This window comes from Thalassophryne amazonica, chromosome 20, assembly GCF_902500255.1.
Source record: "Thalassophryne amazonica chromosome 20, fThaAma1.1, whole genome shotgun sequence".
NCBI classification, from domain to species: Eukaryota; Metazoa; Chordata; class Actinopteri; order Batrachoidiformes; family Batrachoididae; genus Thalassophryne; species Thalassophryne amazonica.
In genome coordinates, this window is record NC_047122.1 from 21754146 (window position 1) to 21768425 (window position 14280).

Consider the following 14280-nt stretch of genomic DNA (forward strand, 5'->3'; position numbering starts at 1 on the left):
GATGAGTGTGAGTTCGCACACTCAGTAATCCCACAGTCAGTGTTTAGTTAGGAGGGAGCACCTCCGCCTCCAATCACACACTCGTGCAGCTCCTGTCTAACCACTTATCTGGTTGGAGTGTGAAGCGAAGCCGTCGCTGATCACACCAAACGCCAATCCCACAGATAAGGACACACCACAGGAAAACGGCTGCAAAGAAGTACAGATTATTACTCAATGTTTTGAGTCAGCAGAGAAAGTTACCTGAATGGTAGCTGATTTCTCGGCGAGGAGGTGGAGTTGTAGTCCGGTCTTTGTAGTGGTGGTGATGGGTGACAGCTGGTGTTGATAGATGACAGCTGTCACCTCCAGCGGCTCCAACGCCCTCTCGTGCTTGGAGCCCGCACTCCAAGCAGGGCGCCATCTGGTGGTGGTGGGCCAGCAGTACCTCCTCTTCAGCGGCCCACACAACAGTCTGAACGTGAAGAAAAGTCCCTCTGTACACACAGCTGCACCGCGAGAGCTCCTCTCCCCCACCGAGTCATAAATTACAGCCACAAAGAAATAAAATAAAATAATGTTAAAATTAGTCTGTTTTTTTTTGTGTGTCAAGTGGACATGTCACTGTAACCATGGAAATATAGACCTGGAATGGACGTGCATGCCTCAATCTATAAGCATCACTCAGGACAGGAAGGCACCATTACTAAGGGTGGAGATGTGCAGATCATCAATAATAAACTGACCGCTTTTTTTGCACTAGCATCACTATTTCATAACGGATTTTAATAATTGTAGACTGGTTTTAAAGCCCTTTGAAAGCTCTTTCCAATGAACCTATGCATGTGTGGGTGAAAAAAACCCTTTTATGTAAAATGCAGAAATTTGGAGAAATTATGACAAACTGTGCTTTTTTTTCCTCTCTAATGTCACTATTTGTTAACAGATTTTAATAAAAGTAGGCTTGTTTTAAAGCCCTTTAATTGCTCTTTCTAATGAACCCATACATGCCTGGGAAGAAAAAAATTTTTTTATCTAAAGTGTGGAAATTTGGGGAATTTACTGTGTTTGGGGAATTTACTGTGATGGTTTTTTTTTTCCTGTCATCAGAACTCTCAATGGATTTTTATAAATGAAGCCTTGTAAGTTGTATTCAAGCTGATTAAAAGCTCTAATGAACCCATACATGCCTGGATAAAAAAAAAAATCCTTATGCATTAAAATAATAATCTGAAGTATGCCTTGCCATTGTGCTCATTTACCTTGCTGCTTTTTCCACTGTAATATTACTGTTAGTCTTTTAATGACAACAACATATATATGATTTTTACTAGCATTTTATTACAAGTAAATATAAAGCCATTCAGAATTTAGGACTTTTGACCCTCAGTCAGGGTAAAAATTACCACCCTCCCACCATATATATATATATACACGACTGAGTTTGTCAGGAGTTGAGTCTTTGGTTGTCTGTTTTATTTTGTGTATTTTGTTGGACCTGGTTTGTTTATTCTCTTGCTGGGTTTTTCTGCTTGGGGGTTGTCTGTCTCTGTCTCTCTCTCTCTGGCCACACCCTGGTTCTGGTGCTTTCCTGGCACACCTATTTCTGATTTGCTGATTGCCACCTGGGGTGATATAAGCTCACTGAGGTTGTTTGTCTCTCGTCAGTTTGTCGTGCCCTGTGCCTTCATTCTAGCTCTGTATCTGTGTTCCACAGTCTTGCCTGCTTCCTTGTGTGTACCTGACTTCCTGCCTGTTGCTTTGACCATGCTTGCTTGCCTGATGATTTTTGTACTGTTGTTTTTCCTGGACTGCTTACCCGTGTACCGACCTCTGCTAACCACCATCATAAAGTCTTCTGAAAACCAGAGCTGTCTGCTTGAGCTGTGCACTTGTGTACTGCCATTCTTGACCATCCAGCCTGATAGTACAAACTGGCCAATGATGGACACAGCTGGCTCTAACCCATTTCAGCTGGCGGTACAACACCACAGTAAGCAGCTCGCACAACAACAGGATCACCTCACTGCACTGTCCTCCCAGTTTAGTGACTTCGCTAAGTGCCAGAACTTATTCATGGAGTCGGTGAGCACGCAGATGGGACAATTACTGTCTAGCCTTAATCATCAGGCTTCCACTGTTCCAGCCACCAGTAGCACCAGTGTGCCTCCACCGGGGCTACTACCTACCGCTCTGGCTTCCATACCCAAACCAGACTACTGCCATCTGCTGTCACTGCCTGGACACTTCTCAGGCGAGTCCAGAGACGTAAGGCCTTTTCTGACTCAGTGTGAGTTGAATTTTGAACTCATGTCATGTAAGTTCCTGTCCGACAGGGCGAAGATAGTTTACATCATCACTCACCTGACTGGTCGTGCATTGGCGTGGGCAACAGCTGAGTGGAGTCGCCAATCTGCTATCTGTGCCTCTCTTCCGGTATTTACATCGGCTCTGCAATTGGTCTTCCAACACACCTCTCCAGGGCGAGAAGCAGCTCGATCCCTGTTGAAGCTTTGGCAAGGCGGACGTCGTGTCGCCGACTACGCGGTGGACTTCCGCATTCTGGCAGCCAGGGGTGATTGGAATTCTGTGGCGCTCCACGACGTGTTTTTTCAGGGGCTCTCAGAAGATATCCAGGAACTGCTGATAGCAGTAGATCTGCCCGACGATTTGGACCAGCTGATCGCTCTTGCCATACAGACCGACCGGCGTCTGCAGGACCACCCTCGCCGTGCCACCCGGCTGTCTGTCCAATGCTCCGCAACTCCTCCCGGCTGCACGTCCTCCTCCAGCCATGTGAGAATGGGTCCTCCACACAGCGGTTCCGAGGACTCCATGCGACCACGTCGCGCTCCTCTTTCCTCCGCCGAGAGGCAGGGACGCCGAGATGGTGGACTTTGTTTTTACTGTGGACATTCTGATCACATGATATCCAATTGTCAAGCCAGGGGTGCCACCATGCGGCCAAAATCCGACATACGGGTGAGTCTTAATTCCATAACTCCATCCACAGCACAAAATGTAATTCCAGCTAAATTGTCCTCTGAGAACTCGTCAGTTTCCGTGTCAGCTTTCATGGATTCTGGCTCTGATGCTAATTTAATTTTGTCTTCTCTGGCCAGGTCTCTGCACCTGAAATTGGTAGAACTCTCGCACCCTCTGGTGTTGTGCACAGTGGATGGCCATGAATTAGATTGTATTTCTCACCGTACTCAGTCCATTTCCTTAACCATGGCAGAAAATCACTCTGAATCTATCAGCTTTCATGTATTTGACAATATGACTTATCCGCTGATCCTGGGGCACCCCTGGTTAATACAACACAGCCCTAATTTTGACTGGTCAATGGGAAAGATAGTTTTGTGGGGCTCAGCCTGCAAGAAATCTTGTTTGTCAGAACCAGTGTGTTCCCAGCTGGAGTCTAACCCAGATCTCACAGGGGTTCCATCATGTTACCATGATTTAACGCCTGTATTTAGCAAAAGTAAGGCTAAATCATTACCGCCTCACAGAGAATATGATTGCGCAATCGAGCTTCTCCCAGGAGCAAGCCCACCACGGGGAAAGCTCTTTTCACTGACGGTCCCTGAACGCAGCACCATGAATGAATATATACAGGAATCCCTCGCTGCTGGTTTGATTCGTCATTCGTCGTCGCCCACAGGGGCGGGGTTTTTCTTCGTCAGAAAAAGGACAAATCACTCCGCCCTTGTATTGATTATCGTGGGCTTAATGACATCACCGTTAAAAATCGTTACCCATTACCTCTCATTTCCACTGCTTTTGAGTTGTTGGAAGGAGCAAAGATTTTTACTAAGCTGGATCTTCGCAATGCATACCATTTAGTAAGGATAGGAGAAGGAGATGAATGGAAAACAGCTTTTAACACACCAACTGGTCATTATGAATACTTAGTCATGCCATTTGGCCTCACAAATGCTCCTGCAGTGTTCCAGAACTTGGTTAATGATGTGCTGCGTGAATTTCTCAACAAATTTGTTTTTGTTTATCTTGATGATATTCTGATTTTCTCCCCTGACCTGAAAACCCACAAGGAACATGTGCGCACCATACTTCAGACCCTATTACACCATAACCTGTTCGTGAAGGCAGAGAAATGTGAGTTCCATAAATCGACTGTTTCATTTTTGGGGTTTGTAATTGCTGAGGGGGAGATTAAGATGAACCCTGATAAGGTTGCTGCAGTATGTGATTGGGCTGTTCCCTCCTCACAAAAGGAGATACAGAGAGTCCTGGGTTTCGCCAATTCCTATTGAAAATTCATTCGCAATTTCAGCACTATTGCAGCTCCATTACACAATGTCACATCGTCCCTCCGCCCATTTGTTTGGTCACCTGAGTGCGGCAAGGCTTTCAAGGTTCTAAAGAAACACTTTATAGCAGCCCCTGTGCTACTCCTTCCTGACCCCGCTCGACAGTTTGTGGTAGAGGTGGATGCTTCAAACATGGGAGTGGGTGCAGTTCTTTCACAACGAAATCCTACTGACAATAGAATGCACCCATGTGCCTATCTGTCAAAGAGGTTGACTGCAGCTGAGCAAAATTACAGCATCGCAGACCGCAAACTGTTGGCGGTAAAAGTGGCCTTGAAGGAGTGGCGCCACTGGTTGGAGGGGGCACAAACGCCGTTCCTAGTTTACACTGATCACAAAAATTTGGAATATTTACAATCTGCCAAGTGCCTTAATGCGCGTCAAGCTAGGTGGGCAATCTTTTTCAGCCGTTTCAACGTTGTGCTTTCATACCAACCAGGTCCAAAAAATGGGAAACCAGATGCTCTATCCCATCAGGGAGAACCAGTTGACACCCCGGCTGATCCAGGTACAATACTGCCGGCCTCCTGCTTTGTATCCACTCTCACTTGGGAAATTGAGTCTAGGGTCCTGTCTGCCAATGATGGGGTTCTGGTACCCCCCAGTTGTCCCATCGGCAAACGTTTTGTTCCAGACATGCTCAGGGGGGACGTGATCAGGTGGGGACATGACAGCCGTTTTTCTTGTCACCCAGGTATAAGGAAAACCCTTTTTGTAGTTCAACAGAGGTTTTGGGGGCCTGGGTTATCAAAGGATGTGTCGCAATATGTCAACGCCTGTCAGACATGCGCCATGTATAAGTCATCTAACCGTCCGCCGGATTATTAATGCCGCTGCCTGTGCCTGCACATCCCTGGTCCCACATTACGATGGACTTTGTAACCGGTCTTCCGCCCTCCAAGGGCAACATGGTAGTTCTTACTGTGGTAGATAGACTGTCGAAGATGGCACATTTCATTCCACTGCCCAAACTCCTGTCAGCCAAGGAAAGAGCCGAGGTTTTGCTGAATCATGTTTTTAAATTACATGGTTTCCCTCAAGACATTGTTTCTGACAGAGGCCCTCAGTTCGTGTCCAATTTTTGGAGGGAGTTCTGCCATCTCCTCGGGGTTTCCGTCAGTTTAACATGTCAGGAGTTGAGTTTTTGGTTGTCTGTTTTATTTTGTGTATTTTGTTGGGCCTAGTTTGTTTATTCTCTTGCTGGGTTTTTCTGCTTGGGGGTTGTCTGTATCTGTCTCTCTCTCTCTCTGGCCACGCCCTGGTTCTGGTGCTTTCCTGGCACACCTGTTTCTGATTTGCTGATTGCCATCTGGGGTGATATAAGCTCACTGAGGTTGTTTGTCTCTCACCAGTTTGTTGTGCCCTGTGCCTTCATTCCAGCTCTGTAACTGCGTTCCATAGTCTTGCCTGCTTCCTTGTGTGTACCTGACCTCCTGCCTGTTGCTTTGACCACGCTCGCTTACCTGATGATTTTTGTACTGTTGTTTTTCCTGGACTGCTTACCCGTGTACCAACCTCTGCTAACCACCATCATAAAGGCTTCTGAAAACCAGAGCTGTCTGCTTGAGCTGTGCATTTGTGTCCTGCCATTCCTGGCCATCCAGCCTGATAGAGTTCTGAAATGCTGAGCACCAAATTTGCACCAGGCCCGGCGCCAGAAAAAAAAATATTAAGGGGGCGATGAGTTTATCACAGGAGGCAGGGTCACCCCCCCACAAAAAAAGTGCGCACCGGAGGGTACCTGCCTCTGAGCGTGCGTAATGAATTGGGTGCGCTCCTAGAAAGCTTGTGTATTTAGGCTACACCGTTGTAAGAGACTGACTAAGAGTAAAGAGTGATGACGGTATTTTTTAATTATTATTTGAACGTATAGACCCTCGGTCAAGTGATCTCCTTCATACCACAAAACCAAACCAACAACTGATCTGAGAAACGACACAAGACAGTAGATTAACCCCACATACAGCCCTCCATCACAAGCGCAAACACAGCACAATTGGGCATGACAGTCACACAACGGGTCAAAGATAAACATTTCATGTAGATATACAGTGGTCCCTCATTTATCGTGGGAGTTACATTCTAAAAATAGCCCGCAATAGGCGAAGTCCGTGAAGTAGTCAGCGTTATTTTTTACAATTATTATAGACGTTTTAAGGCTGTAAAACCCCTCACTACACACTATACACTTTTCTCAAACAGGCATTAACATTTTCTCACTTTTCTCTCATGTGTGAACACTCTCAAAGTTCAGACCTTAGTAGAAAAATAAGACCAACCAGTTTTCAGGCCCAAACATTTGTTTGAGAAATAAAAATAGAACATTTTCCTATAAATAATTATGATGGCTTTTAGAACTAACGAATTTAATTTTAACAATCAACCTCCGAGGGTTAGGGACACATAAGAAATTATTAATAGTGACTGACCAGTATTTCACAGTTCGTCTGATCGTGCCTCTTCGTCCTGGCGCTGCGCCACTGTCGCGCCTTTTTCCACTCACACCTCGCTGCAGGTGTCTTTTTCCCAGTGAAGAACACAGTTATGGGTAGTTGTTGGCGCTCTTTTTTCTTCTGGGCGAGAAGATTCTTATAAACAGACACGCAGAACACAATGCGCATGCTCACCCTTCGCGGTGCTGCAACAGGTGTCCCGTCATCTCGACAGAACACCGGCCTGCTTGATGAGGATGCAGAGCACAATGCGCTGTAAAAAAAACAAAAAAAACATGCAAAATTGGACTAAAAAAATCCGCGAAACTGCGAGGCGCTATATTTTCCAGTATTTCTTTTTCTTTCTTTTTTCTTTTTATTTTTGATAACTCTCACATCCGAGGGGGCGTCACCCCCAAACGCCCCCTCGTAGCACCGGGTCCGATTTGCAGTACAGTTTATATAGTTTTCATATTGGCCAATGGAAGACTCCACTGAATTTTGGAGGTGATCCAGATCTTCAGAATTATTACTTCAAAACTGCTTCAAAAATTCTCACCATATTTTGCACCACAAATAAATATTTGGCCATGGAAGACTCCACTGAAAAGGAGGTGATTCAGATCCAGATCTGGATTCTGAATCAAGATTTCACTTTATGTACACTATGATGGATTACATCAAAACTACTTCATGGATTCTCACCAAATTTGCACCACAGATAGATATTAGGCCATGGAAGACTCCACTGAAATTTGGACGTGATACATATCCAGACAGGGTTCGATTTTAGCGGTTACCCAAGAACCCGTGGCACCCTACTTTGGGGGCGGGCACACAACTCTCTAGACTTGCATTCCCAACTGGAATCCACCTTTTTTATTCGATAACTGTACAGAAATCTATCAAATTTGGACAAAATTTGGACAGAATTTGACTTTCTCAGACCTACACATACACAAAACGTCATCAAAAAATGTTCTTCTCCTCTGCTTGTAACACGCAATTTTATTGGCTGCTTGGCTACAGCCACTCCAGTGAGCGCGAATCAGCCAATCAGCACCCGTGTATGAAAGGCAGTTTGAAAACAACTACTTCCGTTGAGACGTTCAAACATGTTGGGTGCGTGGCTGAAAACCGGTAAATTACAGGCAGAAAATCCGCAAAATGTGGACACAGGGGGTCAGCTATCGCCAAAAAAACGCGCTACAATAGAAGAGGAAAAGAAGGAGAAACAAATGGAATACAAGAAGATCCGACCGAGAAATTTCAAACAGATGGCAGGAAGAATTTAAATGGCTATTGTATGATGGTGAACAGATGTTCTGCAAGATCTGCCGAACCGAGTATGGGAATCTCGACCCCAAGAAAGTTTGTCAGTCAGCGATGGCTTCAGAATCTGTTTTCTTGGTGGTCTGCCTTGTGCACAGACTGGAAAGTGCATACAAAGAAGCTCTCCGGCCAGTCAAGCTGTATGAGAAACTCATCACACTACTCTCAGGTAAAATATTATTGTATCTGTATCTGGTTAACTTTGCAAAACCATTGGATGACATCCCGCAAAGTGTGCAGATGTGTGAAGGAGGCAATATTGTGCTTACAGTGCTGTCAAAACGCATTTACATATGTCGAACTTATATACATATGTACAGTTAATTAGTAGATTTTTGTCTTATACGAGGTCTGTTAGAAAATTCGTGCATCGGGACGGAGCCGCATGGCGCAAAGCAACGCCATGATGAAGCCTCACAGGACATGTTCTGGCATGTCCAGCTCATCCACAATTTCTCTGATAGTCACACGACTGAAAAGCCACCGAAAGCCGTCTGAAAGCCATCTGAAAGCCGTCCTGTGAGACCAACACGGAGGTGCTTTTGTCCCGCGCCATTCGCGGCTCTGTGGCGCATTCCTCCGCTCCTCTTTCCATGACAAAAACTCCTGTAACAGTGGAATGTGCCGAAAAAGTGCTGATGTCCACGTCTTCTGCCATTTGTGTGGTAGTCAGATGACATCCCGGATCAACAAAGCCTTCACTTTGGAAATGATCTGGTTGTTTCAGCCTGTCGATCGCCGTTCGGAGTGCGGTGCGCTCTCAGCCGCTGTGGGCGGTCTTTAAACCGGCTGTAAAACTCCTTAATCTGTGTGATCCCAATAAAATCGTCCCTGAAAGCCATCTGAATTTTCCGAATGGTGTCCACCTGGCTGTCTCTCACAGTTTCTGGAAAAATTTGATGCAGCAAAGCTCCAAATCGTTCAGTCATTTTACTCGCAATAAAAATCTGACGAGGAGGGTGGACCACTGCTCACACAAAGCCTGCTCACAGGCGAATGACACAACCGACAGGCGTGAAAAAACTCTCGCATGCGCACAAAGGTTCAACCTTGGCTGATGCAATCACACGTGATTCAAATCCATCTGGTTTTTGCAAAAAATAAAAAGGTCGGATAGTTTTCTAACAGACCTCATATAAGACTGTAGTCTGTAGATCTTATTGTTGTACTGCACATACAAAAAAACACAACATTTTATAGTTATAAAACAAATTACTCCTGTATTTTCAGGTCTCTACTCTTATTATCATAAGAGTCCACTTCAGAGATACCAAATGAAATGAATGGTCACTGATCCAAAAACACAAAAATTCCCTCCCATAATTTTATTAACAGAATGCACCATTTGCATCCTTTTATATCAAAATTTTCTGGGGGGGCTTGCCCCAGACCCCCCTAGTTGCTTCACAGCTATGGTAGGTTTGGCACCGAACTTTTCAGATTTTGTTGCCCTTAAGGCACACAACTATTTATTCTAAAAGGCAAACCCTGTATCCCATCCACATTCTGGCTTCTCACCAAATTTGTACCACAGATGTATTTTTGTCCATGGGAGACTCCACTGAGTTTTGGAGTTGATCCGAATTCAGATTCTGGATCAAAATTTGCACCACAGATAAATGTTCAGGCATGGAAGATTCCACTGAAGTTTGGAGGTGATCCGGATCCAGATCTGGATTCTGGATCAAGATATCCCTTTATATAGGCTTTGAAGGATTTCTTCAACTCTACTTCATGGATTCTCACCAAATTTGCACCACAGATAGTTGTTCGGGCATGGAAGACACCACTGAATTTTGGATTCAGATCCAGACTGGTGGATGTCAGAAATCTCTGATTGCTCTTGTTTGTTTTTAATAAGTGCTGCATCATGCTGTCAGCTTGTTACTGAGTGTTCAGTTGTTGAATTAATAATGTTTGTGACAGATTCTGCAGAAAGGAAAAGAAGTGATACTATTGTATGTGTCACCACAAGAGGTCGCTGCAGCTCCACCATTATAAGGACTATCTTAAAAAAATTCCGTAGCCAGCGCCCCCTGGCACTTGGCTCCCTAGTTGACCTCTTATATGGTGAACCACCCCTGCTTTAGCTGCCAAAAAAAGGTCAGTGAAGGATTCCACAGGGGTCAATATTTAAAAATGCTCCACATTATTTATCAGATCACAAAGATTGCAAAACATTGTAGTTTGGACTCTATGTGGCATTTGTAAGTCCCTTCGGCAGCTCACTTGCTTTTCCCACTCGGCGTTACCATAGCAGAGTGGAGCTGCATGTTTTATGTTTACTTTTTTAAGTACAACTGAGTTCAAGGCCAAATTTGAGGAAAATATTCAAACAATGCAGGTTGTCTGTCATAACTCAACAGCTAACTGTGCTACAGCTTCCAAAATAGGGCAGCACAGTGACTTAGTGGTTAGCACTGTCGCCTCACAGCAAGAAGGCCATGGGATCGATTCCCACCTGTGGCCTTTCTGTGTGGATTTTGCATGTTCTGGCTTCCTCCCACATCCAAAGATATACAGGTTAAGTGGACTGGAAATTTAAATTGTCCATAGGTGTGCGTGTGGGTGTGAATGTGTTTGTTTGTCTGTTTGTGGTCCTGTGACAAACTAACGTCCTGTCCAGGGTGTACGCCGCCTCACGCTGTATAACTGCTGGGACAGGCTCCAGCCATCCCCCCATGACCCTTAACTGGAGTCAGCTGTTGAAGATGAGTGAGTGACCGAGTGAGTGAGCTTCCATAATAACCTAGTCATAAAGTCATTAATTAGAGCTGATAACGGATTACTTTGTGTCCCGGTTTGTTTGGTATTGTTGGGTATTTGTTTCTGTGTAGGCTCTCAGTTGTCCAGGTGGTTTCCATAGTAGAGAAGCTTGAATCTTCGACTGGACTGGGTTGCTTGACGCGAGGACGTTTCGCTTCAAATCACAGAAGCTTCCTCAGCTAAAATTCTTGCTCTGGAAGTCTGACTTCTGTCTGACTCTTGTAGAGAAGAATAAAACAGAAGCCAACAAAAGCTGGAGTTTTAAACCTAACCAGACCCCTCCTACTGAGAGGCAGACTGCTATAGGCTAGTGACTAAATTAGAGCTATTGTTTGGTCACTAGCCTATAGCAGTTCTTCTTCACAAATGTGCCTCAGATTCACTGAATTCAACTTCTATGCAGATGATGTCATGGTTTTTCTTAAGGAATTTGAAGTCACTCAACATGTTCTTTTGTCATTTTTGTTAAAATACATTGATATAGAGTTGTGTATTTGTGATTGGAATTTAATGTTATATGGATGTGTTTATTTATTTATTTATTTTTAAATAATGTGCTCAAATACTGAGATTTTCATAGTGACAGATGTTATTTTGGGCATAATTTCAGTTGGACTTTGCTTTCTTGGGTTGAGCTGAAAATGATTTACAGTTTTGATGTTCATGTTCCTCGTGCAGAAAGGCTGAAGCGTGCAAACATAGACAAGCATGGAGTTATGCCTCACCTTCAACACGACGCTCTTCTGAAAGCCCACAGCTCCATTCGCAGCGGTGACTCATTCTGATTCAGTGGTTTCTCTGCATGCACACGTATATAAACACTGAAGCTTATTTTCTGCTCATCATAGCTGTGAGGCTACAAGCGGGCGTCTTTCACAAAGACAAACTCATCCCATTTGACAAGTTGTTGCCATGACAACTTTATGGATACACATAAAGAATTATGTTTTCTGCGATCAGTGTGATTTATGTTTTGACCAACACAAGTGTGAGTTTTACTTTTACAGATGGTTGTGAGGGGATTTGTGTGTGTATGGGGGGTTTGTGGTTGCGGGGTTGGTAGTGTGTGTGTGTGTGTGGACGGTTTGTTGTGGTTGCGTGATTCTAAGGGTTGTGTCTCGACGACGCACCTCATCTCGACGACGCACCTCATCTCGACAGATACGTTTGTCAAGATGAGGTGCGTCGTCGAGATGAGTTTCCTCGCGTAACTGCACATGTGTTCACTGAAAAAATTACTTGACGAAGTTCGCTTATTTTGATGGGCAAGTAAATGTATAAATTGTTCATCCAAACGTAGTAATGTATAAAATCTACTCACTATAAAACGATAAGTATTTTTAACCTGGAGTTAGCTTATTTCGACAGGCAAAATATACATATACATACATTTATGCTCCTAACGTAAAATACAGAAAATGTTTTACTTACTAGGCTATAAATACACTGAATACAATTAAAAAAACTTTGACTGAAAAAAACAAAAAAAAAGTGCATGCGCAGTTGCAGATCGTGCGAGTTACATCATCTCCACATGTGCAGTTGCATGAGGCACCTCATCTCAACGGGTGACGTCTTCAAGTCCGGGATAGAGCGATGTGCGTATGCGCACGCATGCACAGTAGCGCGATGCACCTCATCTTGACGTTCACCTCATCTCAACGGGACACCGGAAGTGGTTGTGTATGGCAGGTTGTGGTTGTGTGGAGAGTCTTGTGTGCTTGTGAGGGCTGTGGTTGTGTTGGGGAATGTCAGTGGTTTGTGGGGGTTGTGGTTATATGGAATGTTGTGTGTTTGTGGGGGTTGTAGTTGTTTGGGGGTGTTGTGGGGTTGTGGTTGGTTTGGATTATTGTGTGTTTGTGAGGGTTGTGGTTGTGTCAGGATGTTGTGTGTTTGTGAAGTATGTGGCTGTGTGGGGGTGTTGTGTGTTTGTTGTGGTTGTGTGGGGGAGTTGTGTGGTTGTGTGGGGGTTGTTGTTTGTTCGTGGGGAGTACTGTGTGGTTGTGGGGGTTGTGTTTTTTTGGGGGGTGATGTGGTGCTTTGGGGTTTTGTGGTTGTTTCGGGGTGCTCTGTGGTTGTACGGGTTGTGATCTAGCGCCCTCTGTTGATTGGCAGAGGTATACGTGCTCCGAGTGCCCTTCTAGTTGATATGTCGTTTCAAAAATCATCAACATAACAATTATCTTGACTATGACTCATGTTTCCTCTTTAGTTGTTCCACAGCGTTTCGTCTCTTCATCCACTTCTTTGTCATTTCTTTCTGTCATTAATTTCCTTCTCTTCCCTTGTTTTGCTTTTTATCGTTCGTTTGTCTCATTTCATTCCCTCTCACCCATTTCTTCACTGATTCTGGCCGATTCTTCTTTGCTGCCTCCTTCTGTGTCTCTCTGTTCTCCTCTTCCTCACTCTCTCCTCCTCCTCCTCGTCTTCCTCTGTTTCAGGGCTGAAGCGAGGCGTTTGTTCCCAGATCAATCATTTCCCAGACGAGGCAGACTACGACCAAGATGCTGCAGAGTATCTGCTGCGTGAGTGACACACAACAACACACATTTGCACAGCGATGACAAATCCACAGTGAGGTGCAGGCATTAGATAAGCTGACGTGCACAAAGTACACACTGTGCACACTCTCACACAGAGGACAGAAGGAGATGGTGGGTGGACATCAATGCAGGGATGTCAGAATCAAGCAAAGCGTTGCTGGAGCTGTGCGCATTTGTGCATTTGTGTGTGCGTGTGTGAGTATAAATGCACAGGTGCAGGGGGTTCTGGGAGTCTGGGGGTATAAAAGCTTTTTTTCTGCAGATGGGTTGAAAGAACAACCTTCCCTAATGGATTATTTTCAGTGCAGGATTCAGGTTTCACATCCTGTCCCTGTTGTGATGGCAGCCTCTTTGCACTCTCAACCTTTTGCTTTGCAGAGAACATATTCCATGTTTTTATTACATAATAAAAAGCTCTATTTCTGTCAGGGAGGCTGTGATGCCTTCTTACATACTTGACTCCCCTCGCACTGGTTAAACTCACAGAATGTTCGCGCCACACCTCTCACAAACCTTGGAGACAAACCTGTCTCATAGAAAAACTGGATTTACTGAACCCGGATCCACATCTGCAGTAAAAAAAAAAACAAACAAACAAAAAAACAAACAGAGATTCACAGTGAAGATTATTAAGGAGCCAGAACAGCATATTTCACCTGATGACTGAATAAACTATTTCAAAAAATTTGGAAATCTATAAATGTTTGCATGGAAATATACACAGAATAAACCATAGCAGGATAAATTTGGGTCATTTGGTTCCAAAAACCCATATGGACGGAGCATTTGAAAATTTCAAGTAACGCATGTGTCGTATATGTGCTGGTGACGTAGAAAACCACTCTGTTGCTTATAATTAGTTCATTGTGGCCATGTCATTCTTTACATGTGATG

The 14280-nt window shown here is 44.4% G+C and overlaps 1 protein-coding gene across 1 annotated transcript in view; it reads left to right on the plus strand.

Annotated features, from left to right (window-relative positions):
• Nucleotides 1–14280, plus strand: part of LOC117501332 (voltage-dependent calcium channel gamma-4 subunit-like) — a 44445-nt gene that overhangs the window by 17371 nt on the left and 12794 nt on the right. Inside the window, exon 3 of the mRNA XM_034160189.1 lies at nt 13285–13368. Within this exon, the coding sequence (XP_034016080.1) occupies nt 13285–13368 (84 nt within the window). The remainder of the gene's footprint in view (nt 1–13284; nt 13369–14280) is intronic.